The following is a 25,776-nucleotide window of genomic DNA, read 5'->3' on the forward strand; positions in this document are numbered from 1 at the left end:
AAGTTTTAAGGAAGTGCAGCACATTTGTATTTAATAGAAATAGTAGAATTGATTTTACTAGAAAAAAAATTGACTTTCCTTTTGTAATTTGTCATCACTATGGCAAATGTAGACAAATAATTGTTTTCCTCCCTGAACTACTACATTTCCTTGGTGATTTTACAATGGTGATTCATATGTTTAGGAATTTTCTTCATTTGAAAGTCAAGCTGTTCCCAGGGACATTCTGCTGCTTCGCAATTTCATGGCTAGCTCCGTATTTTTAGTTTTTTTAGGAACAAAAAGAAAGTAGAGGCATAATCACCCCATCTCTTTTCAGTTCCTTGTTATGTTTTGATAACCTACTTAGTTTGTTTTTGAAGAGCTATTTGTGGTTTTGTTTTGGTTTTTTTATTATTACTTTCTTACTGGTTTTTTTATAATTTGTATTGTGGTAGTGCCCAGGGTCAGGATTCCATTGTGCAAAGTAATGGATTTCTAGAATTGGTTCTTAAGCAATTTAGGGGAAGTATTTTTGTTTTGGTTAGGTGTATGTTCATTACATGGGTGGTATATGTAGTTTCATGGATTTGATAAGAATTTTTCACCTTCAGAAAGCCAAGTTAATATGGTATCAGTCTTTACTGACAATTTTTTAATAGTCCATTTACATTAGGCTCTGAATCCGATTTTTGTTTATTGCCAAGCCAATTCAGAAACCTTTTTTGTCATGCAAATTCAGAAGCAGACAGAGCATTCTAATATATATTTATCTTCTATACTACAAGCATAACATGAGGGAGACAGCTATAGTTTCAAATGTCAGAAAAAGACCTTTGTATATACATACTAGTGATCTTAACAGTATACAGATGTTTACATGAAAGAAACAAAAAACTACATATATGAAGGAAATACACAACTTTTTAAAGAGGGTAGTATGGGAAATGCAATAAACACAAAAAGGGTAGTCCCCCCCCCAGTTGTCTTATAGATCTGTAGGTACCTCCCTCTAGTGCTATAAGTCACTGTGCTGCTTTGTTAAATTATTTCACCTCTGATTGTCTTCCCTTGCTTGGCAGGTGGGAGGGAAGAGAATGAAGTTTATAAAGCAGCTTTGTAAACTTTTACTTGCATGAGTAGTTCCATTGACTGCAATGATGGCTACCTATGTGCAAGGGCTTCTTCCAGAAAGGTGGCAGAGCAGGAATTTGTGATTTGGGCACTGTCTATGCCGGGGTACACAACGTTTTTGGCCGCAGTGCTGAAAAACTGCAATATCTACTTTGCAAGTTTCCGGAGTGCCGGCATGCCAGAAGAAAAAAACCAGCAGGGAAGCGGGGTGGACATAGCAGGACCCACTGCCTATTAATACAGTTAATAATCATTTTTTTGTTTTTTGTTTTTTTACAGTAAATGCCAGGTTTTCTAAAAATTGTAAACCTGGTGACAATAAATGAAACTTCATATACTGCCGTTGTTGTGTATTCTTTTTTAAGTATATTGTGATGACATAGAAAAAAAGAGGGGAAGTAAAAAGAGGGAAAGAGAGAAAAAACAGTAGAGAAGATTGAGAAAAAAGAGGAGAGGAGAGGAGAGAGAGATAGAAAGAAAAAGGAAAGAAAAGGGGAGAGAAAAAAGGGGTTAATGTGCAGAAAGCAACAGCTGAATAGGAATCAGTTTAGAAGAGCAAAATAAACTGAATAGTACAAAGTGGTCTGAGAGAGAACAAAAACTATGTCTCAAATAATTTAACAAAGCAAAATAAACGGGATCATATGCAACCTTAAATTCTGCAGAAATCAGCACCAGCACCAAGAGGCTACTGAGCTAACTGCTGCCCAGAGCCAGGTGCTTCCTTCCTATAAGCAGAAGGTGAGAGGCACAGACAGGGGCTGGCTGGTGCTTGCACCCCACTGCCTGGCACTGCCTCCTCCCCACCGTGTCCTCCTGTGGCAGCATCATCCCACCCCCTCACCCCCCGCTGACTCCTGCACAGTTTTCTCTGGGTCCCGTCACAGGTTGGGGGACACGGACATACGCAGGGACACAAGACCCATGCATCTTTGTAGATGGCAGCAGCTGCCCGTACACCATACGACTGAGGGCAAGCAAAACTGGGGTGCATCCGAACCCCAAGCCCCCTGCCTTGGCCCTGAATATAGGATGCCTGCCAAAGGATTTGAAGGAATAAAGGTTGTAGCCGTGTTGGCCTAAGGACACAGGCAGACAAGGTTCTTTGGCTGAATCTGAAATCTTTTATTAGACCAACTTGGAGGATTTGGAAGCATCTCAAGGCCCAGATGGGCGCGGAGGTGGAAGATGCTTGCTGGTAGCTGGGCCACACAAGGTTCTTGAATTGCTCATGGATTTGGAACAGACTTTTTAATTTTTTTTAAAGATATTTTTTCTGTTTCAAACCAAATCAAGTCCAAATCCATGAATCAGTCCAGAACTGTAAGTGGCCCTACAACCAGCAAACATCCTCCACCCCCACCAGGGGCTTCAGATATTTCCAGAGTTATCCTACATACAGCCCCAAGCCCAGAGGCTTGGCGTTCAGATACCCCCGAGGTTTGCCTGCCCTCGGCCATACGGCCACAAGAGCAAGCTAGTGACAAGCCTCCCATGTCCATCAAGTGGACTTTAAGCCCCAACACCTCAACGGGTACTAAACCATGACAGAATTTATTCCTGGGAAGGAAAACTGCCTTCATGGACTCAGATACATGGTGTTTGGCTGATCTGACTCGGGACATGAAAACCCGTCCTTGAACAGAAAGTCCAGAAGCTATGATTGTGCCGCCCAAGCCCCCCCGGAGCAAGGCACACGTGGACGTAGTGCCGGGGCTCCAGAGACAGCGCAGCTATTTGCAGCTGCGCAGTCCCCAGAGCGGGGGGAGGCGGGGACTACCTACAACCACCCCAAAGGTTTACTACGCTGCCCGCAGGAGCCGCGCTTGCTTCTTCCAGTGGTTGGGAGGAGGCCCCGCCCCCGGAAGAGGCTGGCGCCGCGCGCTTTGGCGTGCTCGGCGGCGCTCAGGGACGGTTGGGACGTCCCGGCCCGGCGATTCCAATCCCCCCCAGCCCCGCCCCGCCCCGCCCCTCCGCAGCGGGAAAACGTTCGCGCCGCTCGCCTGGGCTAACAGCAGGTTTGTGCCCTTAGCGCACGCGCAGCTTGAAGCAGAGGGCGGGGGACAGGCCTGCTGCTGCCGCGCCGCGCGCGCATGCGCAACCCCGGCTCGTCCTCGCCCGCGTGCGGCGCCGGATGGCCTCGGGGGTTGGCCTGCTTGGGTTGAGCGGGTTTGATGGTGAGAGGGAGAGGAAGTGTGAGAGGAAAGGACGGGAGGTGTGTAGATGAACCGTTTAAAATAAAAGGTTACGGGTCGGGAACCCGATTAACATGAGTGATTTTTATTTTTTTCAAATCCCTTGATGATACATGCAGGCAAGGTTCTTGGAGGGATATGTTTTTATTAGATCAGCTGAGTATCTGGGGGGAAAAAAAAGTTTTAGGCAAGCTTTCAGGCTCAGTCACCCTGCACAGATTCACAGAAGTTTGGAAGGGACCTTGTGAGATCATAGAGTCTGGCCCCCCTGCTCTAGGCAGGAAGGACTGCTGGGGTCAGAGGACCCCAGCAAGGTGAGCATCCAGTGTTGAAGAACAAAGACATGGTTCAAGTAGAGGCAAAAAGAAAAGGCTTCTTCAAGACTGGGCCTGAAAGCTTGCCTAAAACTTCGTTTCCAGCTGCTCAGCTGGTCTAATACAAGATTTCACTCGGAGAACCTTACTGGACTGTGTCATTAGACCAACTTGATCATACACTGACAAGCTTTACAGGTTTTTATGCTGTCTGCATGACTTGAGAGGGTGTTAGCAGCCCTGCTGTTGACTTTGAAAATGTCTAGGTGTGGCAAAAGGGACTGTTCATTGAAGGCTGAAACTCGTGGGGGGGAATAAAGTAAAATAAACTGCCTCTCCTTACCCTTTAGGGTTTATTTTATTTCTTTCTTCCAGCATTATGCGCTGAGTGGAGATAGGTCAAAAATACTCTTCCTTTTAATCTGGTGACTCTTATTAATAATCTCGGTACTTAATGTTCCTTCCTACGGCTAATTAGAATCAAGCAATAAGAGATTTCAAGCATTTTCTAATGACTCAAAATCCCTTAGCCATTAACTCTGTTCTTGCCTAAAGCTGCCCAGAGGTACTTTCTCTGATTGTAACGATCCTTATATGCTAATTTTATGCTAAATTGAAAACCATTATTTTGTTTTCTAGTTCCCCTTGATCATTGGAACAAGCTTCTCAAGAGATGGTAAGCAATCTTTAATTGCTCTATGGGCTAAGATACTGAGGCTAAGAACATTTTTTGTCTTAATTTTTATGAAATTCTCTGATTTGTATTCAGTTTGTATTTCAGCTGTCACCACGGATATTTAAAAGAATTGTTTTTTAAGGTAGTTATATATAATTCAAAATATAATTAGGTTATTGAAACGATGTCTGATATTGGTCTGCCCTTGATGTTTCAGAGACGCACAAGGAAAATAACAGAAAACTGTGATCATTTGTCTTCGATTTATAGCTTTTAGTCTCTTGAGGAAATCTCTCTATTTCCATTTATACCACAGCTGAAAAAGTACAGACATACAACCATGCTCTGTAGTTAAAATTTAAAGCATCCCATTTCCTTTTTCTTCCCACTCAAAATCATTTCCTTATTTTTTTTTTTTCATCAGATGGATTTTTAAAAGTCAGATCCAAGTGAGAAGTTTCCTAGGGTCGCTTAAAAAAACACACACATACACGCACACCAGCATTGGATAGGCACCAGAATCACAATTCTGGCTACGTGAAGTGGCCTTTTGTATTTTTCTCGCTAAATTAACAACTGGAGCTAGTCAGCTAGACAGATCAACCAGCTGTATTCCAGAGTTTTTGGTGAAGTCATCACCAAGCCTGTTTTAGAAACATTTTTGTTTAAAAAACAAAAAACCTGAAGAAATTTTTTTATTTTGAATATATGACTTCTCTACTTGTGCCAAACTGCATGAATTGCTTGAATGATGTCCCTCAACTGGTTTTTTAGATTGTTCATCAAGCAAAAATTAACTGCTCCAAAAGTAACCTGGGAATTTGACAACTGGTCTTGCTCTGCATTGGGTAACTAGGGGTCAGGCTGACAAGCTTACTTGACTATAATGAAGTAAGAACACTATTATATGTCCTAGAATATACTTATAAATAAAGTTCTATATAAAGGGCAAGATCCTTCTCTCACACATGCTTAAATTAGAAATAAACCATGGTACATCAGTAGAGCCTTGCCAGTGCAATGCTAGTAGATGAGGCATGTCTGGTCATCACATCTTATCTGAAAAGTCAAATATTTTATTTAGTAACTTTTTAAAATCATTTGTATAGATTCATTAATTTGTACAGATTCAGAATTTTTAAGCAAAACAAGTGGAAAAACATTGAAGATGATTAGCTTTAGATATTTTTTCTGAAATACACTGATTACCTTCAAACAGTCAATATTTATAACACCTTCTTTGATGGGGGCTGATTTTGCAGAAAAAAAAAGACTTCAGATACAGGTCCTGTTAACCTGAATTCAGTAACAATGGGCTTGTGCATAAGAAAATGGATATAATTATGTAAAATTAACTTATTAATGCATACACTATCTAAACTAAGATGATGTGTTAAGGAGAGAGCACCAGCTGTCATACTAAGTTTCTTGGATCTTGTCAGTTTAAGACGGACGTGCTGTCAGGATGCATGAGTACCCAAACAAATAAACTGTTTTCAAATTATTCTTAAACCCAGTGTCACTACTGTGAACTCAGTATCCTAAAAAGGAAGTGCTTATTTCTCCTCTGAAATAGGCCAGTAGGTAACACCAACCCAGGAATATCCATTTCTGTTACCTTGGCCTCCACTCCAGCTCTACTTATGTTCAGACCATTTCGTAGAAGAGAAGCACCTATTAAAATGATTTCTGCTCACTATCCATCTGTGCTGCTTGTGTATTTGAAGAGATTTGTTTGCATAAACCAGAGGTGTCAAACATATTGCCTGTGAGCTGGATCCAACCCGTGGAACCCTAACATCTGATCCCTGGTGCTGCCCCTGGGTCTGAGATCCATGTGGGGCACAACGCACACTGGACCAGCCCTGCTGGCAGCACCCAGGACAGCTACTGCGTGTGACATCCACTCCAGTCGCTCTAGAACTGTGCCATATGTGTTGGGTACCCATGGCATAGATCCCAGAATAGCTGGAACAGGCACTGTATATAACATGGTCTAGGTAGTAGTATACAGTGTTGGTCCCAAACCGGTCAAAGTGAGCACCACATCACGTGGTGCCTGTCCCACCTGGGCTGTGCCACATGTGGCACCTGCTTCAGGATACATTCTGCATATGCCCACCACCCTCCCACAGCAGCTCCAAAACTGTACCTCATGCAATGTTTGCTCCACCTACTCCAGGACCCATGCTGCACATGGCACCTGCAAGCGCCATGTGCAGTTCAAATCCTGGACCAACTGAAATGGGCGCCATGTGTGGTGTGGTTCTTAGAGTGAGTGTCCCATGTGGCTGGGGTGGGCACTGCTGTGGTGTAGCACCTGCACTGATCAGATGACTTGACATTCCAGCTATAAGCAAATATGGAATATTTTTATGTCTACATAGCATTTCATCACAGAAAAATGGCTTCTGCCATTTTAGAGCATTTGGGGTAATACTCTGACATGGTCACTTTATTGTTTTCTCTGTTAGTGATTGTGGTGAGTGGGACAAATAACATGATCAATTTTGTACTTTTGATGTGTTCATCCTTTATCATTTGTCATTTTCCTCTAAATTATATGTATTTTGTTGGTATAGAAAGTCAAACATGTAAGATTTAGCAGTCTAGGAACTGTCTTTACAGTGTTGCCTCTGACTCTTCTGTTTCTCCTTTTTTAGGAGGAATTGTCAGACTCTGAACCATGGTATTGTCATCAAGTATATGGAAGGTACTGGCAGCACTACAACCTAGCCATGGGCTGGATGTACAAGCATAAAAATGCCTTCAGGAAAGCCATGGAGTCCTATCATCTCTCTTGGTATCCTCCTGCAATCTTTCCAAGTAATAGATACTCCGATTGGGATGGAAGTGACCCATCGCCTGCTCGTGACTATTCTTCTCGTAACTATCCAAATAGCAGAACCCAGTACCTTCCCCAGCCTCAGCAATACTCAAGGGCCCCGTGTGGTTCTAGAGTGAGGGAGGACGTGGACTGCGATTCTGAAATGGAGAAGGAATCTGAGTCTGAAGGCGAAATAGAGTATGACTTGAGCAACATGGAGATCACAGAGGAGCTCCGCCAGTATTTTGCACAGACAGAGAAGCACAGACAAGAGCTACGTAAGTTCAGGCCTTAATTGTGTTATATATTTTGCATTTCAGATTGTAATGCTTAATATGTCCCTAGTTCAGCATTTAGGATGTGACTACATTGATGCACAGGAATAATGGACACAGTGACCTGGACAAATTGACCAATTTCAATCAAGAGTTTAGTTCATTTGCCTTTTGATTTGAACTAAACCACAGAAAATACTTGAGATTTTTCTACACCTAGGGGGAGAGAATAAATATGAGTGTTTCGAGAGAAAGACAATCTCCATTAAGGAGAAAATGATTATTTAAACAGCTCTGAGAGACATTGAGGCTCTATGTCTACTGGTGATGGAAGCCTCCACCTGTTTCTTTAACAGAATGGAACACTGCTTACATTTTCTCTCTGAATTTCTCTTATATAAAAACGATCCCTTTACCAACTTGTCATCAACCTCTCCCTAGTTTGTGTAGGTTATGCATTGACTTAAATTTTCTTTTGAAAAACACAAACATTTCGGTGTCCTAAATTAATCAGTGCTCAAACTTAAAATATTAATAAAGCATTAATATTTCAAAATTCTAGGATTTTTAAAGGTTACTTTACTAAAATCCTATGTACCTGGAGAGATGTAGCATTTAGGAAACTACTAACTGCATTGTTCAATCCTGGAGTAAACTGTAATTTAGTGTGTAATATGGAACAGCCATTTGCTTTATTTTTCTTTGGCTATCCCAACTATACAAATTCCATGACCTCCCCTTTCCCTTCTTGCTCCCTTCCTCCCCCGCACACATCATCCCCTTGATACTTTTCATTTAGCACTGTACAGGAAATATCTTTTTCTTTCACAAGCAGAGCTGGACTTGAGTCCTTGAGAAAAGAGTTAGGGGGATGAGAGCCAAAGAAATCAGTAGGGGAGCTTTTGCAGGTTTCTGTCCTTGGAGATATTAAAGATACTTCAGCCTCTGTGAAATCTGTGTAAAAGAAAATAAAGTATATTGTTTTATTTTATTGAGGCAATTTATTACAGAGATAAAGTTTACAGGCAAATTTACAATCTGTTCTAAGGAAACAATGCAAAGAAAATATTTTTTTCTCATGTGACTTGCACTGGGAAGAGCAAAAAATGCTTAATGTAGCTCTCACTGGAATTAACCTCTTGGGATAATGAGAGGGAGAATGGCAATTTTAAGGAACGTGTAATAAAATAGGTAGTGACTTTTGCTTTTGTAAATTAAAATTTCTGCTATTGAACTTCTTAGAGTAGAGAATATTTGGAGCCCTGAGATGCATAGGCTTAACTACCCTTCCAGTGAGTGTGACATGCAAGTCTTCTTGTAGACAGAGGAATGTAATATACAGGCAGCGTAAAAAAGCTGGCCTTACTTATGAGAGTAGCCCATGAATACTGCAGAGCTGATGCAGAACCAGGCCTCTGCCTACTGCTGCGTATTCGTCCTTAGAAGTGTGGAACACTTGCACAATGGTAGAGCGTTTTCCTTGCGTCACTTCTTGGTAGGCCTTAAAGGATGGCCTTGTGATTAAGGCAATGGTTGCCTGGTCCTTTGGAGATCTGGATTCAGTTCTTGGCTCAGTCACAAGCTCTTTTGTGACATAGTCAAGTTGTTTATTCCCTCCATGCCCCAGTTGCTGCTTGTTCTCCTGATAGAAGTGTCATTTGGCCTTCCTTACCAGAACATCAGATGTGGTACAGTTAGGACTCCTGACCTCAAGTCCTGTGGCTACACAAGTGGAGCTGGCATCTTCACACTTTGTTGAGATGCATAGATTGGGATTCTCCCATCACTTCAACTGTGTGTGTCGGGGGGGGGGGGAGTTTAATTTTATTCAGTTCAATGAAAGACTTACTGTGGTACAAATAAAAACAGAACCAGGCCTTTATCTTCTATGTGCCTCCGTTTTCCTATTGCCATAAAGTGGGAGAAATGATACTTGCTTGTCAGAAGTTTTATGGCTAATTTAACAAAGTACTATCTATATGTAAAGTTCCTCAAAAGTCTTGGATAAAAGGTACTGTTTTATTTTACTTTTTTTTTTTTTTTTTTAGTAATTCACAAAGCAACATACCTGTGTCTTCAGAGATAACACTGCTTCCTGGCCAAATTAAAAAACAGCAACTAAAATATGTGCTTCAATTCTCTCAGTTTTTCAGACAAAAACACCTCAAAAAGAGGAAGAAACTTCAGCTAAATGCTGTAAACAGGCAGTAGTGAGATCTTTAAGGATGCTGTGGAGCAGTACCTCTTGATTTAATCAGATAGTGCTATTGATTTTCCTGATTACTGTTTTCAAGCAAAATCCAATTTAATGCTAGAAGTTCATTAAACTGAACTATATAATGATGTTATCTTCTTAAGTCTTTCGTTCCCTGCAGAAAAATCTTTGTAGCTGCATTGATCCATGAGCAAATGTAGATGAGGAAAATATCAGTTATCTCATTCTCTGCCTTGCCTGTCTCCACTTTGACATATTTCTCTTTGTAATCCATAACTATGTGGCTTGGTGTGGCCCAGTAGCTTAGAGATGTTCATGAGATCCAAGTTCAATATCTTGTCATTAATTATTTAAATGATGGTAAGCAGTACTATATGTTGGGTGATTTGTGTTGAGCAGCTAACAAATCCCTACCCCCAAAGAAATTTACAGTCTAATAATATAAGTGAAAATCATGATATGATGCGGACAAAGTAAACGGACAGAGTGTTGTATGAGTTTTGGGGCTAGCATGCCTTAGAGAAATGTAGAGTTTTAGCCTTTTTTAAAAGCTATCCTTCAGCTGGACCGTTAATGATGGCTGGCATGTAGGAAGCCACAAAGTCAGAAGTGGGCAAGGAAGACAAATGCAGTAATAAGAGGAATGAAGAAGGGAGCTTGCATGGCGCCTACGGAAAAAGGGTTAGTGCTTAGATGAGAGCAGATAGACCAATTTATTTCCATCACAGATGGCCACCAGTATTTCATTGTTTGTTATTATAATTACATCCAGAAAACATATTTAAGAATGTTATTTGTTACAGAGGCACCCCAGAGTTCAAAAATGCCATGTAACAAATTTTGCCTCCTTCCCTGAATACATTGTGAGTTTAATTTTGAATTCACATACAGTTTTTTCCACAAGACCCCTACTTTGTTTAGTGCTCAGGATGGACCAAGTGAACTGAAATTAATCCCATTCTATTTGAAAGTTTCTCTTCTAGTACCTAACATAACACCCCTCCCCTCCACAAAGACTATGTGCTTTCACTGACTTTGATAGAGAGCACTTTGTAGACTATATGGTCTGGGAGGGAGGAATGGCTTAGATGTAGCAGCTTGAATTTTATCCAGAACAAGAGAAAAAACCTCAAGGTGGTAAGAGGTGAAGTGTCAGAAGAGCCTAAGCAAAGCATGTTGGGTAGTCAAAGAAAGCTAGAATAAAGAAAGTCATAGCTGAAGAAGCAGGATGCATTTGACCAGTGAAGGATCTGAAGTCTTTGTGTCCCAGTATATTTGTGTGTGTCATGACTAGTTAGCCACATTACCAAAGAAAATAGAGGTCGTAAGCAAAATACTATACTTTTATTTTTTTTCCAGGAACCAACTACAGAGTTCAAGAGCCTGTAGGTTCTGTATTCTATAGCTACTTTTTTCTGCAGCAGTGACTCTGATTTTGACAGTATGGGCTTTGAAACTGGCAAGCTGTGAATTCTTTGCTTGATTTAACACTTCAATAGGGATAGAATTTTTCACAAAGCCCACTCTTTTAAAACAGGCTCCTTTTCTTTCCTAGAATTCTACCCAAGGGGCTCTCTAGTTCTTTGTATTCACTTTGTATGTTACAGCCAAGTTTGTTCCTAGAGTACCCCAAGCTAGTTGTGAGTGAAGTTGAACGGAGACTTTATAATCTGACAAATCAGTTGTATTTTTGCACTACAAACTTACCTACTAGTAAACACCGTGCTGTTAAACTTATATTGTCTTCCCTTACTCCTATCATCTGCTGGCTCATACCCATCCAACAGTTAGTACTAAGAAATCATTGTCTGGAAGTTATCTACATACAAAGTTACGTAGCTATTCCATTTTTTTTTTATTGTTGGCGTTATGTTGTCTGTTTGGTGTGTGGTTCCCTATGGAACTGGGAATGCCATTAATCTAACTTGTAGGGGATTTTTGTGGTTGCATTTAAATGTCTTCCCTCAGGCTATTGAGAAAAAGGCATGAAGTCATTTTTTCCGGATTATCGCACCTGTCAGACATTTTATGTACTACCAGCTTCTCCAAGAATGCTGCAGGTGAAGGACAGCATACAATAAACGGCCTCTTTAACTTACAAAGAACATGTTTTAAGAATTAAAGGAACATGAAGCGAGAAAATTAAGCTGTTCAGAGTTACTGTTCAGCAAATTCTCTATTTGTATGTACTTTCTGTTTTGAACTTTTTAAATTGACCTTTAAAACATAGCTTCAGGATTTTTCTCCCTACACTCATTTTAAATTAAAAGGGGGAAAATGTTTACAAAGAAAATGAGTTGTAAAATGGAAGGGCAGTTGCAACATTTGTAATACACAGACTACCATTCAGCAACAATAAAGGAAACAACCACCCCTAGTTTATTTAAAAGCAAAGGAAACTAATTATATCATTTCTGTAGGGTGATGGTCTGTCAATTGTTAATGCTATGACTAGCTTTTTCCATTAGAGCCCTAATTTTGTGTGCTCACATATTTCTTCCTTCTGGCTTTCTCAAACCAAATAAAAATCTTTTTCAAGTCTAGTTTCCAGGAGCAGGGGAAGTCATTTAAAAAGAAATCTTTTGGGGTTGATTAAATAAGATATTTGTCTTAGATTTGCAAATGCATGCCATTTCCTCCCTATATACACATGATTTTTAAAAAAGGTGTTCCTGTGTTTTCAGTGACGACTTTCATCACTTAGGAATATCACTGAATTCATAATATTTGTTTTTAAGTTTCTGCACATTGTGGGGAAGATATTGTCTCCAAAATGCAAGCAAATCCCTAAAGTTGTTTGCTGCCCTTGTTTTTTCTTCTATAATCAGTAAATTTTCCTCTCTGATCTTCAGCTGCCTTCTTTTTGGCCAGAGTTTCTACCTCAACCTCACATTCTTGGATTCCAGCTTCCTTTCCACTTCTTTGCCCACATCCCATGCCATCAAAGCAGGAAGACCTATAGCAAGATCATTATCCCACATGCACTCCCTTCATAAAGATCCCATTGGTTTGAGAGGATCTAGCAGTATTATAAACATATGAGTCTGCACCTTCTTTGCAAAACCTTAGTCATTAAAGCATCTCCTTTGGAAGCAGCACTTTCGAGGTGTGATAGATGTCCTTTGTTGGCATTCCTGAGTGCTAAGGGAAGAGCTTGAGCTGAAGACAGGAAAACAACTGTCTCCTGGGTGCCACATCTTGGTATCTGTACTTTCTTTTAGCCAGTTTTCCATTAATGCAGTTTTCCTAAGGGCTTCTAGGAGTAGATGGTGATGTTTCCCCAGCAGCAGAATCATCATCCTCTGCCTTTGTAGATAACATTTGTTGGTACACAAAGAAGACAAACAGCAGAAGAATTCTGTTCTCCTCCCCCCTACAGCAGTGCAGTGGCAGAAGTTTCATCTTTTGACATTGACTTTAATTTTGAAACTTGGCCATAAATTGTGCATTTAATTTTTTTTAATGGACTTGGGTGCATTTGAGAAGTGCAAGCAGCTGGATGAGCATGTGCTATCTGTAATTTCACAAAAGCTGGTGTTTTTTAGTTCTAAAAGTTCCCATTTGGGAACACAGATCATTCTGGAAAACTAGATACAGTTGGCTCAAAACGAATGCAGTTCTCCCTGTGGGGAAACAAAATCTCTTGGATCTTGTATTCCTTGAGTATGTGAAAACATATTGCTTTCCATGTGTTAAGGTTATATGTGGAGATGCGAATTTCATAGGCTGCAAACAGACGTCACTTTTTGTTGCAGAATCAGCTCCGTCAGGATCCATCTTGGCATGACCAGTCCAAATGATTGGCAGGTACAAACATCACCTGGGGCTGTTGTCCCACAGGATTGGGCCCCTGCTGCTCCTGGGGTTTCAGAGACCTGATCTTGTGGGACAGCACTTCAGGTGTCTGGCCCTGATCCAGGGCAGGTGTGGAGTGGAGAAATCTATGGGGTCCCATATTTCATGCTTGAAGATGTGCCCTAGAAATCCCCCATCCACAATGGCTGAAAGTGTGGGCAGCCCTGGGCTGTGGGGAACCTCTCCATAAAAAAACAGACATCCACTGAGATAAAGCAGCACAAACTATTAATAGGAATTTCCAGGCTCACATTTTTAGGCATGTGACAAGGGGCAAGGATGTCTGTTCTCTCACATAGTGCGTCATCATTAAAAAAATGTTCTGGCATGGCAAGGGTGGCGTCTGTTTGCAGCCATAATGATCCAGTGTAGTCTGAAAATTCTGGAGGTTTTTTTTTCTAGAGCTGTTACTGCTGTTAGATCAAGAGCTAATTTAAGGGAGGCACTGGGTGGCTTAGTAGTAAAACATGGGAGGGGTTTGGGTCATCGATTCAGGGGCAGACTGAGCTGTAGATTACTTATTGGGTATTCAGTGGCTGACATCAGGAAGAATGGTGTTTAAAAATGCAGTACTGGGAGCCAGGCCCTGTGAGTTTCATTTCTTTCTCTGCTTGGCCTGAAGGCCTTAGAGTAATGCTGAGGTATCAAGCACCTTCAGCCTCTTTTACTCTAAATGCACTGAGCACACAGCTCTCACTCCATCCAGTGGAAATTGAGGGTTCTCAGTGTCTCTGAAAAATTTGTATGTGCCATAATGTGGTCATAGCTTTCTAATTTTAAAGGCTTACATATAAAAATGGTGGCTTTAATATTTTTTAGCGCTCCAGTTTTCCCATCTATAACACTAAGATAATACCTACCTTACATGGCTTCTTCTGAGACTTAGTTTGTGTTTGTATAGGGCTTTGAATGCCGCAGCTGAGAGTGTGCAAAACTCTATAGCAGAGGAATAAAAAAGACACTGTGAAAGAGATGCTGGTCCCACACCAATTTCTAACAATTCCTTAGTTAAATAGCAGCTAAGCTTCAGAACTGCAGAAGTGAGTTTGCATGCTGAGAAATTGTTTTTAAAAAAAAAGGTTCCAGCTTTCTTCAAGTAACATGTCTTTTGGTTGCAGTTGTAATGACTAAAAACATCTATGTTAGCACACCAAGGAGGAAGACCAACAGCTGAAAGGACAGAACATTTGCACTGTCCTGTTTCCAGTAGTGGGCTGTTTCCAACAGAGAGTAGTAGTTAGATGGATTGATCTAAAGTCAGGAAGAAGGCAGGGCAGGTTGGCACTTTAGAGACTAACTGGTTCAGAGAGGCATAAGCTTTTGTAGGTGGCAGTAGGCTTTTGACAAGGTAGGTCATCCCTCTGCCTTTTGCCTGTTTTCTCTAGATCAGGATTGAGGCATGTGAGTAGAGCAATTTGGTGCAAAGTTTGCAGCTTTGATGGCCATGCTGCCCCTGCTTGGTTCTCATCTGTTTTGGATGGAATTAGATGCTCAGGCTCAGTGAATGTAGACTGTTCCCAAGGGCAGGCCATTGTCTCTTTCAGTTGGCTATCTGAGCTAGTCCTCCACCTGCTGCTTTTAAAGGTTGATGGGCAAATAAAAGATCCCAACCCTCTTGAGTAATGCAGTTCATCTACATGCAGACACACTTCTGCAGTTCTGAAGGATAAACTGCTGTGACCTCTCCCCCAGCCCCCTTTTTTTTATTGTCTAATTAAATGTGGGTGTATGCTGTGTACCACTTCTCCACACTTTCTGAGAGTAAGCGATTTGAGGGCACCATTCATAAAGTCACTGGCAAAGAACAGACAGACAGAATCCCAGGCTTAGAGATTATGTTTGTGGGACAAAAAAGTTTCCTTCATAATCTTCCAGACCCATGTGCCTCAACTAGGGTGCTCAGCAAAAATATTTCTCAGGAAGGGGAGAAACCAGTGTTGGAAGGGAGTGCTCTGTGAGGCAGCAGTGACTGTTGTACCATGGCAGGGGCTGCTTCTCAATAGCTCAGTGTGGAGCCAAAGATCATAGTTTCCTCAAGTTCCTCTTTATATTGGACTTTGCTGCACTATTAAGTTTTTGAAGTCGGGCTTACCCACTTGCCTATTTCCTTAGCATCTGCAGCTGCTTTTACTGGCACCCATACCCTTCATTTTTCTTCCCTCCAGGGGAACGTTTGAGAGCAGCTGCAGCTGCTGGGAAAAAGAGCAGGTGAGACCCTGCTTCTCAGGAGCAGCTCAGGAAAAATGTAGTAACCTCTGTTTCTCTCATAGCTGTCCACATGTGGCTGTGCGAAGCCCTACCCTGGGGGTCTTCAAAAGGAGGCTGGATAATCATCTAGCCGGGATCGTGTGACCCCAGCATCCTTTCCTGCCCATGGCAGGCGGTCGGACTTGATGATCTGTCCAGGTCCTTTCTGACCCTACCAGCTATGAAACTATGACGCTTCCGTCGCTGATTCAATTCAGAGGAGATTCGGCCTGATTCAGCAGTCAAATCTCTGAATCTGTATCAAATCAGGAGACCCATTAATGTTTCCAAATCAAATTGGAAGCCTCGAAGAGAATTCAGGCATAGACACAGATTTATATGTTTTTTCTACATACCTCAAAGTACCGGGTACAGCTCATGAATGCTAAGGTGGTGGGGCAGATGGAGTATGATATGGGAGCGCCAGGGGGGGAGGTCCCCAACACAGTGGTGGACCTGAAAGTGGACCAAAAGTACTTCTGGTCCACTTCTGGGTCCACTGGCAAACACCTGGGGTCCCCCCACGGCCAATCACTGAGCTGGGGGAACGTGGGGGAGAGGGGGCACCGCCGAGCATTGGCGACGTATAGGTTTGAATATTGCCAGCAGCGCCTGTGGGTGGTCTCTGGCCACTGGTCGGTGCTCACCACCCACAGCTGCCTGCATTAGCCACCCACTTACTGCCATCATGCCCCCAGTGCTGCTGCCGCCTGCGGGCAATCACTGTGCCTCACCAGCCTCTGGGGACGTGCAGCATTCATGTCATCAAGCATGAAGGGGTCCCCCCATCCTCCTGTGGGACATTCTATCTGCCCCACCACCTCAGCGTTCACGAGCTGTGCCTGGTACCTCGAGTTATGTATAAAAAACATAAAGCTGTGTCTACAGCCACATCACTGATTCTCTGAATCAGAATTGGATCTTCAGATTCAAATTTGGGCAATTTGAATTGGGACAGAGATCTGAATCAGCAAATTGAATTGCTCCCCCCCCCCCCCCCCCCCCCCCCCCCGAATCAGGCCATATCCGAATCGAATACTGCCCACTTTGCACACCTCTACTGTCCACAGCCCTCCAAACCACCACAGTTTGCTTGCTGCTCCTCCCCAGTACGTGCATTTACTTCTGACCCCCTAACCTGCTGTGGTCACATAACCATATGAGGTGTCTTTGGTAAGGAGCACAGCATTTCTAGTCCCCTGAATCAGTGCATAGCCCCATGCTGTTGCTCTGCCAAGTCCGCATACGTAAAGATTTAGCCCACAGGAAGTGAACATGAGGCCTTGGAAACAAAACATTCAATATTAATCTTTTGGAGTAAACTTTTAAACGCAGGCCCTTCTGTGTGGGTGTTGGGAGAAATTTGCTATAGTTCTGCCCAAGCACTTGAGTTGTATAAAGTATTGGGATAAGTAAGTAAAACAGAATGAAAAGCCAGCATCAAAAGAGATGCAAACAATCACGAGCAATGATTTCTGCACTTCTGGAGAGACAGAATCTGGTCCATCAGACTACAACTGAAAAATACTGAAAGTTTAGCCTTTAAAGTTACAAATAAAATCTTCCAGAAGTCTTTCTGTAAAAGATTGTGAGCTGCCTGTTTTGTAGCTGAGTGGAGTTCATAAAGATTTACATTTCAACATCTTTCACTTTTTCTTCAGACCTTTTAATAGAAATATTTAAGTAATATGTTTATCCATTGTCATCTGTTAAGGGAAGTTGGAGCTGGGACAGCAGAACGCTGTGAGTTCAGGGCCTCTACCCCTTCCAAGATCGTTGCTACCTCATATGCTCTAAAGAGGGAATGAATGAAGGGAGGGCAGAGAGGTGAAAAAATGCTCTTGTTGGAACACTAGTCCAAGACCATTGATAACTTGCACTCCACAGGCTGCCAACAACATTAGGCAAGTCAATTCTTCATTTTTAGGATCAGAATATCTTATTGTTCCCTTATAAGTGAACCTTTTTTTCCCCTCAGAACCATAATCACAGTTGACTTATTTGGAGCCGACTTATAATTGGAACCATATTGTATTGTTGTAGAGAGCAAATTACTTACAAGCCATCCTGTGTAGTCCTTGAGTGCCAAGCAGGGTCGTTTTGCTCCACCACCGGTAGAGGGTGGTGGCCCCAGTTGGCACAGGGAAGGCCCACCAGAGCTGGGTGACTAAGTTGATTATCACCCCTGCAGCTCTTGAGATCTCGAGTCTGCTCCACTAGAGTGTGAAGCAGGTATTAATCATCTCGCATGAAACTTTAAGAATCTTGTGTCAGGTTGAGGTTTCCAGATCTGTGGCTTCCTTGCAGGGATCTGAGAAGCTCTGGCCTAGGGCAGGTCATTGCTGGTGTCACAAAGTCACAAAATATCCCACAGGATGAGCTGGCAGGAAGCCATGTGAAGCTTTTAACTTTTAAATCCTCTTCCCCCCCCTCCCCCCCCTTTTCCCCACTGGACTGTGCATCTCTTATTTGAAAAAGACACTTGATCCAGGACATTTCTAGCACTAAACTAAAAACTGTTACAGTTTAAATTTGAAATAATTTAAAAAACAAAAGTTATGTTTTATTCTTCCCAAACCCAGATTAATTGAAAGTACTTTGCTCATAATTTTAAGGGTGTCCAATCCACCTTCTCCTTTGCAACATCCCTCAAAAGATTAGAAGAATGTGCATTTTGAGCCCCTAAAACTACGGCTTTGCAGAGCCAGGGTTTGGGCTCTGCATGTCATGGATTTTTAATCCTGAACTGCAGTTCAAATCTGGCCTTCTATTAAGGGCTTGTTTTAAATCTGTAAACAGTTCCTATTTAACTAAAATACTTATTTGATAATCTATTGACATGGAATTTTTGAGCTGAAGACAAAATGATAAGCCTTGGACAACGTTCTTTGGCATGGAGGATGCTTTTTAATTTTATTATTTTTAATGCGTTTAACACGTTGGGTCCTTTCCTTGTTTGTTTGAATCTCCTATGGAATTTTGCAAGGGCAGCACACATTAAGGACTTCATCTGTAGTTATTGGCTTGAATTCAAGGGATGCATTTATTCCCCTAAAAATAACCCTAAAACATGGAGGTTCACTTATTTGCAGATTGTCTTCAAACCTGAACAGTAGTACATCTCCTCCTCATTGGAAGGATAAATACATTAAGGATTCTTGAGGTGTTCAGATTCTACAGTGATAGGGGAGCTTCCTGAATGCCACCAGTCACATTTACCATGTAGGAGCCAAAAATGGCTTGCCCAGCTGCCAAAGTTTTTTTTCCTGACATCTTCTAAAAACTTTGGCTGCTTGCAGATGTGTTTAAAAAAAAAAAAAACCCAAAAAGGCACTTTACAGGAAGAAGCAGTGCACTGGTTTGACCCAGCTCTGCAGCATCTGTTTGGATTGCATGCTTCAGTGGGGCCTTTTGGCTCTTTTATCTAATAGCTGATTCAGTCAGCTATTAGATAAAAGCTCAAAAAAAATCCCTGCTGAAGTGCCCAATCTATACAGATGTTGAGGAAGCCGGGTCCAAATGATATGATGCCTCTTTTGGGTATGCTCTAGGCCAGTGATCGCTAACCTTTTTAAGTAGGAAATCACCTTTGGCATTTAAAGGCAACCCAAGATCTACCATGCGCCATTGCCACACTCCCCTTCCCCCTACCTCTACCCCAACCCAGCAGGTAAGTCTGTGGGGAGGGAAGTGAGGGGAAGGGAGAAGAAAAAATTATTTGGGTGCAAGTGATGGAGGGGTGTGTGTGTGTGTATGTATGTATGTACAACTCCCCTTGCCGGGGCCCCATTCAACTTACCGCTGCTCCTGCCTCTACGCCACTGTCCTTCACCACGAGGGCCTCCATCTAGCCCCTGCCCCTTCCCTTCCCCATGGACTGACCTGCTGGGTTGGGGCGCACACATGCCTGCACATGGGCACTCAGCACCCCAGCCTCAGATCAACTCCAAGAGGCTCCAAGATCTACTGTTGGATCGAGATCTGCTGGTTGGTGACCACCGCTCTAGGCTCAGCACAGGGGCACATGGAGTTCAAAGTAAACTACTTCTTTTTTTAAAGATCTTCAAGCAGCTTTGTTATCAAGGCACAATTCTGCAGTGTGGAAGGCTACAGAATGTGGAGCCTGTATAAAATGAAAGAATACATCTTAAACTCAGGCTTATATTGAAATAAATAATGCAGAGAGTGGTGTCGTGTTGCTCATGTTTAATGGAATAAAAAACCTCCTTATTTGATTTCTCTTGGAGCTGCTGTAGAAAAGTTGCACCAAAAAAATCAGCTTTTTTGTTGTCTCCTTTAAATAGAGATTAGGAAATTTAGGTCCCACAAAGTACATTGTTCACAAGCATCAACACACCCATGAGCAGATATTCTCTCCCCTGCCTGCTCCTTGCAGATCACCATTGTTTTCAGGAGACTTGCAGCAGAAGCCATATGCAGAAGACAGGAGAGCAGTAGTGGTGAATATTTGTTCTATGACTGTTCAGGGGTGATAGTTTTCATGTTCCAAGCTATCTCTGTAGTGTGCAGTTGGCTAAGAGACTGTTCTCACTCCTTATTTCACCAGTGGAACTGTTCAGAGTGAAGGGACAGTGACAGTTTGATTTTTATTTATTTTTAATTTTGAAGAATTTTAATGTTTTTCATCACAGCAAAAACCTAGTATAACAAGATAATCTGCCTAATACATGGAGGGACAGGGTGGAGTATCAGAGTAGGTAGTGGCAAATGCCTGGTCACTGGTATGTTTTCTCACAAAGATGACTGAGGGAGATGAGCAGGGATCCTGGTTTTCTCTGATAAATCCCCAATTTTAGGATTAAGAAAAGTAACCCAAAATCCACATTTTTCCATGATTGAAATGAAATGCCACTAAGATATAGATATCTATATATGGATATGTGTTTCATTTTAATCATGGAAAAATGTGGATTTTGGTTTACTTTTCTTAATCAGAAAATTGGGGATTGTTTTTGTTAGAGAAAACCAGGATCCCTGGAGATGAGTCTGTCCACTTGTGAGCTGAACTTATTCGTGAAGTTTGCAAAGTCACTTAGGCACTTCCCTAATTTTAAGAATATGAATGGTCTCACTGAAGTGGGAGGGAGGGAGATACTGAGAGAGGCTTGCTAGGAATTGTACAGTATTTCCTTTCTAAATGGCAGGATGCCAGCTGCCTTTTTCAAAACAGGCAGACAGAATCATAGAAAATTAGGGTTGGGAGGGACTTCAGGAGGTCATCTAGTCCAAATCCCTGCTCAAAGCAGGACCATCTCTAACTAGATCATAACCAACCAAGGCTTTGTCAAGCCGGGCCTTACAAACCCCAAGGATGGAGATTCCACCACCTCTAAAGATAACTTGTTCCAGTGTTTCACCACTCTCACTCCTAGCGAGAGAGTTTTTCCTAATATCCAACTTAAACCCTCCCTTGCTGCAACTTGAACAAGTCCTTAAGCTCTTGTTCCAGAAGCAGATTTGTGAATTGTTCTAAGTGCCAAACTTTTCACCTTTCAAAGAAGTTGATGATGGAAGCAGCTCAAGTCCCACCTGAAGTCAGTACATTTTCATGCTGGATTTTTGAGATCTGTCCAAAGCAGAGTCAATACTGATACCATTGTATTCTTCATCTATTTGTGGATAATATGCCAGAGCAGTAGATATAGCAAAATCACCATGGATATCTGCATGCTTTTTTACAGTTGAGCATAAGATTTTATCCACTTGATTGCAAAGCCTTGCCAGTGTGAGCAAATGGGTCTAAAATAGTTCAGCTCCTTTTTATCCATAGGGTGTTTTGAGTAATTTTGCGTTCTCTCCACAGGCTCTCAAATATCAGATAATAAGGGGATCCATCCTCACACCTTTTCTGCTTGTTAGAAGTGCTGCTGTTTGTCTTCATTTTCCTTAACTGGGATTCACATCTGCATTGAATAAAACTAAGAATCTTGTTCTAAGCACAAAACTGAAGACTTTAAGGGGGACATTCTTTCAGTGAACATTGTAAATACTTTTGGTTAAATTTATTAAAAGGCAATGTCAGAACTAGGAAAACATGGTTTGGTTTCTATGCAGCACTGGCATGCAGAAGGTTGTTGTTATTTCACCATTTTTAACAGTCTTGAATTGTCAGACTTTTTGATCGGTTAATTGCCTTACAAGTAAAGTTAACTAGCATAGCAGGAGAGGGAAATATGAAGCACAGTCAGAAGAAAGTTTCAAGATGTATCCTTTTCTTCCCTCTACCAAATTTCTGATGAACTAAGTTACTTCGTAAAGTGTGAGGACACCTCTCTCAAAGAGGCCTCTTGTGATCAAAGCAGCCTACCCTAATTTACTAGTCTTAGAAAAAATACTTTTCTCGTAGAAACCGATTTTAACATCAGTGGTACTTACCCATATCTCAGATAACTGCTGTTGAACCAAAAGTATGGAAAAAGAGTAATTTATTGTGGAGTTAAAGAAGGAAACTATTTACCACACATCACCTGTCTTGTCCTAACTTCCTGTATGCAGATTCTCTTCCTGCAGCAAATGGAAGTTAAACCATGGTAACTTAACCCTCTTTTCAACTAAGCTGCCATGATCTATCTTCCATTTTCCATAGGATAAAAATAGGCATCTGGGCAGTTATGGAGTAGTTGATAAATGATATCCCTGACCTCTTCTGTCTTGCACTAAATTATTCTCATGTTCATTCTCTAAAAGGCCAGTCCATAGTATTAATATACGTCTCTCACTTTTATTTAAAAATATCAAAACAACACAATACACTATCCAAAAACACTTTTGCAAAAATAGTTACCATTTCCCACTGTTAATTAGTTTATTTGAAGTCTCATAATTCTAATATTATAAAAACCTAAGTCTGTCTGTCCGTCTGTGCGTAACACTTCATTCACTCTCTAATTGGCTAACAAACAGCCAGTCAGTGCTCCAAGCGTGGGGGAGCACCACCATGATTCCAAAGCCATGCCGAGGACCGGACAGAGGGTGGGTGAACTGGAGCCAGCAGTGCTGACCTCAGCTCCCCCAGCCCGCTCCCTGCAAGAGGCAGAATAGCGGTGGCATGGGGCATTAGGTGGTGTCACTCAATCTCAGCCCCTTCTCCCCCTGACACGCCATCACTCTTGATGGGTAGTTAGCTAGTGTGTTGGAGCCAGAAGGGTATCCCCATTGAATCTGCTAATGTGAGAATTGCATGTTTTTTAACACACACACATATATATATATATATATATATATATATACACACACACACACATACGGCCAAAATACTGTTACATTTTCCATTCTGATATTATTCATGTATCCCTGTGCAGCTTGAAACTTTTTTTCAAATGCAAGTCTGCATTCAAAACTTAGGTAAAAGTACATCTTGCCCAAGGCAAACATGATTTTATAAAGAAAAATGCTTAGATTTGGTCATCCTTATTTTTAAGAGGCTGGTACAGAAAGAAAATGTATTAGTCTTCCTTGTAGAGATGTACCTAGTTGAACATATAGATGCAGTTATATAGAGATTTAAGTAATCCTTCTGTCTGTTCACATGGTAGTGCCTTTTTCAGACGTGAGCATTGTTGCCATCAGTGACAGATTGGATTCCTTTAAAAGGGGAAGGGAAAGATGTAGATCAGCTGACTCTGTACTAATCTTACTGCTGTATACTTGATCCTTACTAAAGGCAGTGGTGGGTACCTGATTCTCACTATAAGGTCAAAATAATGATCAGACTGCAGTTCTGTCAGATGGTGTAAGTCAGGGGTGGGCAAAATATGGCCCACGGGGCCCCTAAAACAATGTAGAAAATTAATATTTCTCTGCCCTTGGTTCCTGTCAAAAATGACAGGAATCAAGTGCAGTAGGACCCAGGGGAACCCCGATGGGCTCCCACAACAGCGGGGCCTGCCACACCTCACCCCGCCTCCCAGCCAGAAGCCCCAGCCAGGATTTCTGGGCAGGGAGCATGTGGCTGCCCTGGAACAGGAAGCTCAGGTAAGTGTGGGGTGGGGGGATCTTGGGCAAGGAAGGAGCGCATGGGGGAGGGAAGCAGCCCCTCCCCACCCCATGCCCAATGCTCCGCACTGCAGCTGCTTGCAGCCCACAGAGGGCTGCCTGTGGCCACTCTGGATAGCCCCAGTTGGGCTATGAGCACCTGCAGCATGGGGCACTGGGCATGGGGTGGGAGAGGGGTTGCTTCCCCCCACTCTCAGCTTTTCCTTGGGCTCCTTTCCTGCACAGAAAAAAGCGGCACCTTGCCCGTCCCATGCCTGGCGCCTCGCACTGCAGGCACTCGCAGCCTGCGCAGGGCTGTCCAGAACAGGCACAGGCAGGCTGCGAGCAGCTGCAGCGCGGGGCACCAGGCATGGGGCGGGGAGGGGCGGCTTTCTCCCCCCCCCCCACTCAGCATCACCTTGTAACCCAGCCCCACTGCCAGGCTGGCAGTGGGGAGGGTTACAAGCTGGTGTTGAGCATGGGGAAAAGTGGCCCCTCGCCCGCCCCATGGCCAGCGCCCTACACTGCAGCCCACCTGGGGCTGCCTGTTCCTGCTCCAGACAGCCCCCGCATGGGCTACAAGCGCGTGCAGCATGGAGCGGCAGGCGAGGGGCCACTTTTCCCCACACTCAGCACAGTCTGCTTCCCTGCTGGCGAGCAGGGGGTCAGGGCTGTGAGCTGCCCCCCTGCCTGTACCATGGGGGGTGGGGGACACTGGGTGTCAGTGGGCAGGGAGCCAGTGGGAGCACAGCCCATACCGGTGTCCTGGGGCCAGTAACGGTGGGGCCCAGAGCAGGGTGGCAGGAGCACAGGGTCCCAGCTGGCAGAGGCTCTGTGGAACCGGGCCAACTCCCCACTCCCTGCTTGTGCAGCCCAGCTTGGCTCCGCAGACGCCTGCTGGCCTGGGCCCCACTGGTGCTGACCCTGTGACATTGGTCCTAAGATGGTGACCAGGGGGCAGAGCACCTGTCAAGGGGTGAGGCTACCCATGCAGCCCTCCACAGCCTGCCAAAAGTGGGTAAGCGGCCCTCCACCCAAAATAATTGCCCGCCCCTGGTGTAAATGTATGGACTCTGGACACCTCTTTCAAAAGTGCATGCATCTTATTGGGTATACAAAACAATGTACTGTGACAAGGCTGTACTGTGACAACACTTTTATGTTGTAAATGATAATGCCTCAATTATCGTTTGTACAATTTAGCTTTTATGGAGGGGGGCATGTAGGAGTCTGCCATATTTCTCAGCATCGTTTCCAGTAGCACCATCTCCCTTTTCTTTTCTTTTTCAGATTTTCATTCAAGGTCTGGTCAAGCAAGCTGGTTCCTTATTCATAGTTCTGTTTTAATTCATTTTGAGTTAAGTAATGCTGAGATCTCATTTTAAGGATGTTTATAATGGAAAGTAATGGAAAAAATACAAGTCAATTAACTGGCAGTTTAACTAGATAGTTGAAATGTAAATGGCTAGCATGAACATTTTTTGAAGTGGAGTCTTGAGTCTTTTCTCATCTCAAATCTTTGGTCAGGTATATGTGATCACAACTGAGCATTTAGTTTATAATCATATTCATAAAACTAGGGGTACACTAATATTTCCTTGGCTGATACTGATGGCCTATTATTAAACAGCCATATCAGCTGATACCAATCCGATTAGCCGATTTCAGGCAGGGTGGAGAGCAGCATCCTGCCAGTAAGTCTGTGAAGGGGAAGGGGGGGATGTGTGAGGGGGGAGATCAAGGCCCCCACAGTCAAGGAGAGAGTGGGGCAGGGGCAGGCGCTGCCCCACAAGGGTGGTAAATGAGACCTTGGGACAGGGTACAGGCTGGGCACAGCTTGTCCAAGGAGTGGGGAGGTTAGCTTCCCGCCACTGTGTGCACTCCTGAGGGAGGCACAGGGGGCATGTGGCTCCTCAGATTTGTGTATGAAGTGAAGGCAGGTTGTCTGCTGTGGGTTCAGGGCCAGAGGCTGTGTTGACCTGTTCCCAGTGCACTTGGGGTGGACTCAGTGGGGCTTGGGGAGGCTGTACCCAAAATTCCCCATAGGCCTCTGTAGCTACCCTT

The 25,776-nt window shown here is 43.0% G+C and overlaps 1 protein-coding gene across 3 annotated transcripts in view; it reads left to right on the forward strand.

The window, feature by feature from the left end:
- The first annotated feature begins 3,002 nt into the window (after positions 1-3,002).
- The window catches only part of GEMIN8 (gem nuclear organelle associated protein 8), a 34,515-nt gene continuing 11,741 nt past the window's right edge, over positions 3,003-25,776 (forward strand). Inside the window, exons 1-3 of one of the 3 annotated variants that reach the window (XM_090063395.1) lie at positions 3,003-3,131; positions 4,262-4,298; positions 6,962-7,403. In XM_090063395.1, the coding sequence (XP_089919521.1) occupies positions 4,296-4,298; positions 6,962-7,403 (445 nt within the window). In that variant the 5' untranslated portion in view covers positions 3,003-3,131; positions 4,262-4,295. Of the gene's footprint in view, positions 3,132-3,184; positions 3,329-4,261; positions 4,299-6,961; positions 7,404-25,776 lie in introns of those variants that run through there. The other 2 variants (XM_090063411.1, XM_090063402.1) reach the window with 2 other exon arrangements.

The sequence above is a fragment of the Crocodylus siamensis genome, chromosome 1 (assembly GCF_052110815.1).
Source record: "Crocodylus siamensis isolate JL-2025a chromosome 1, ASM5211081v1, whole genome shotgun sequence".
NCBI classification, from domain to species: Eukaryota; Metazoa; Chordata; order Crocodylia; family Crocodylidae; genus Crocodylus; species Crocodylus siamensis.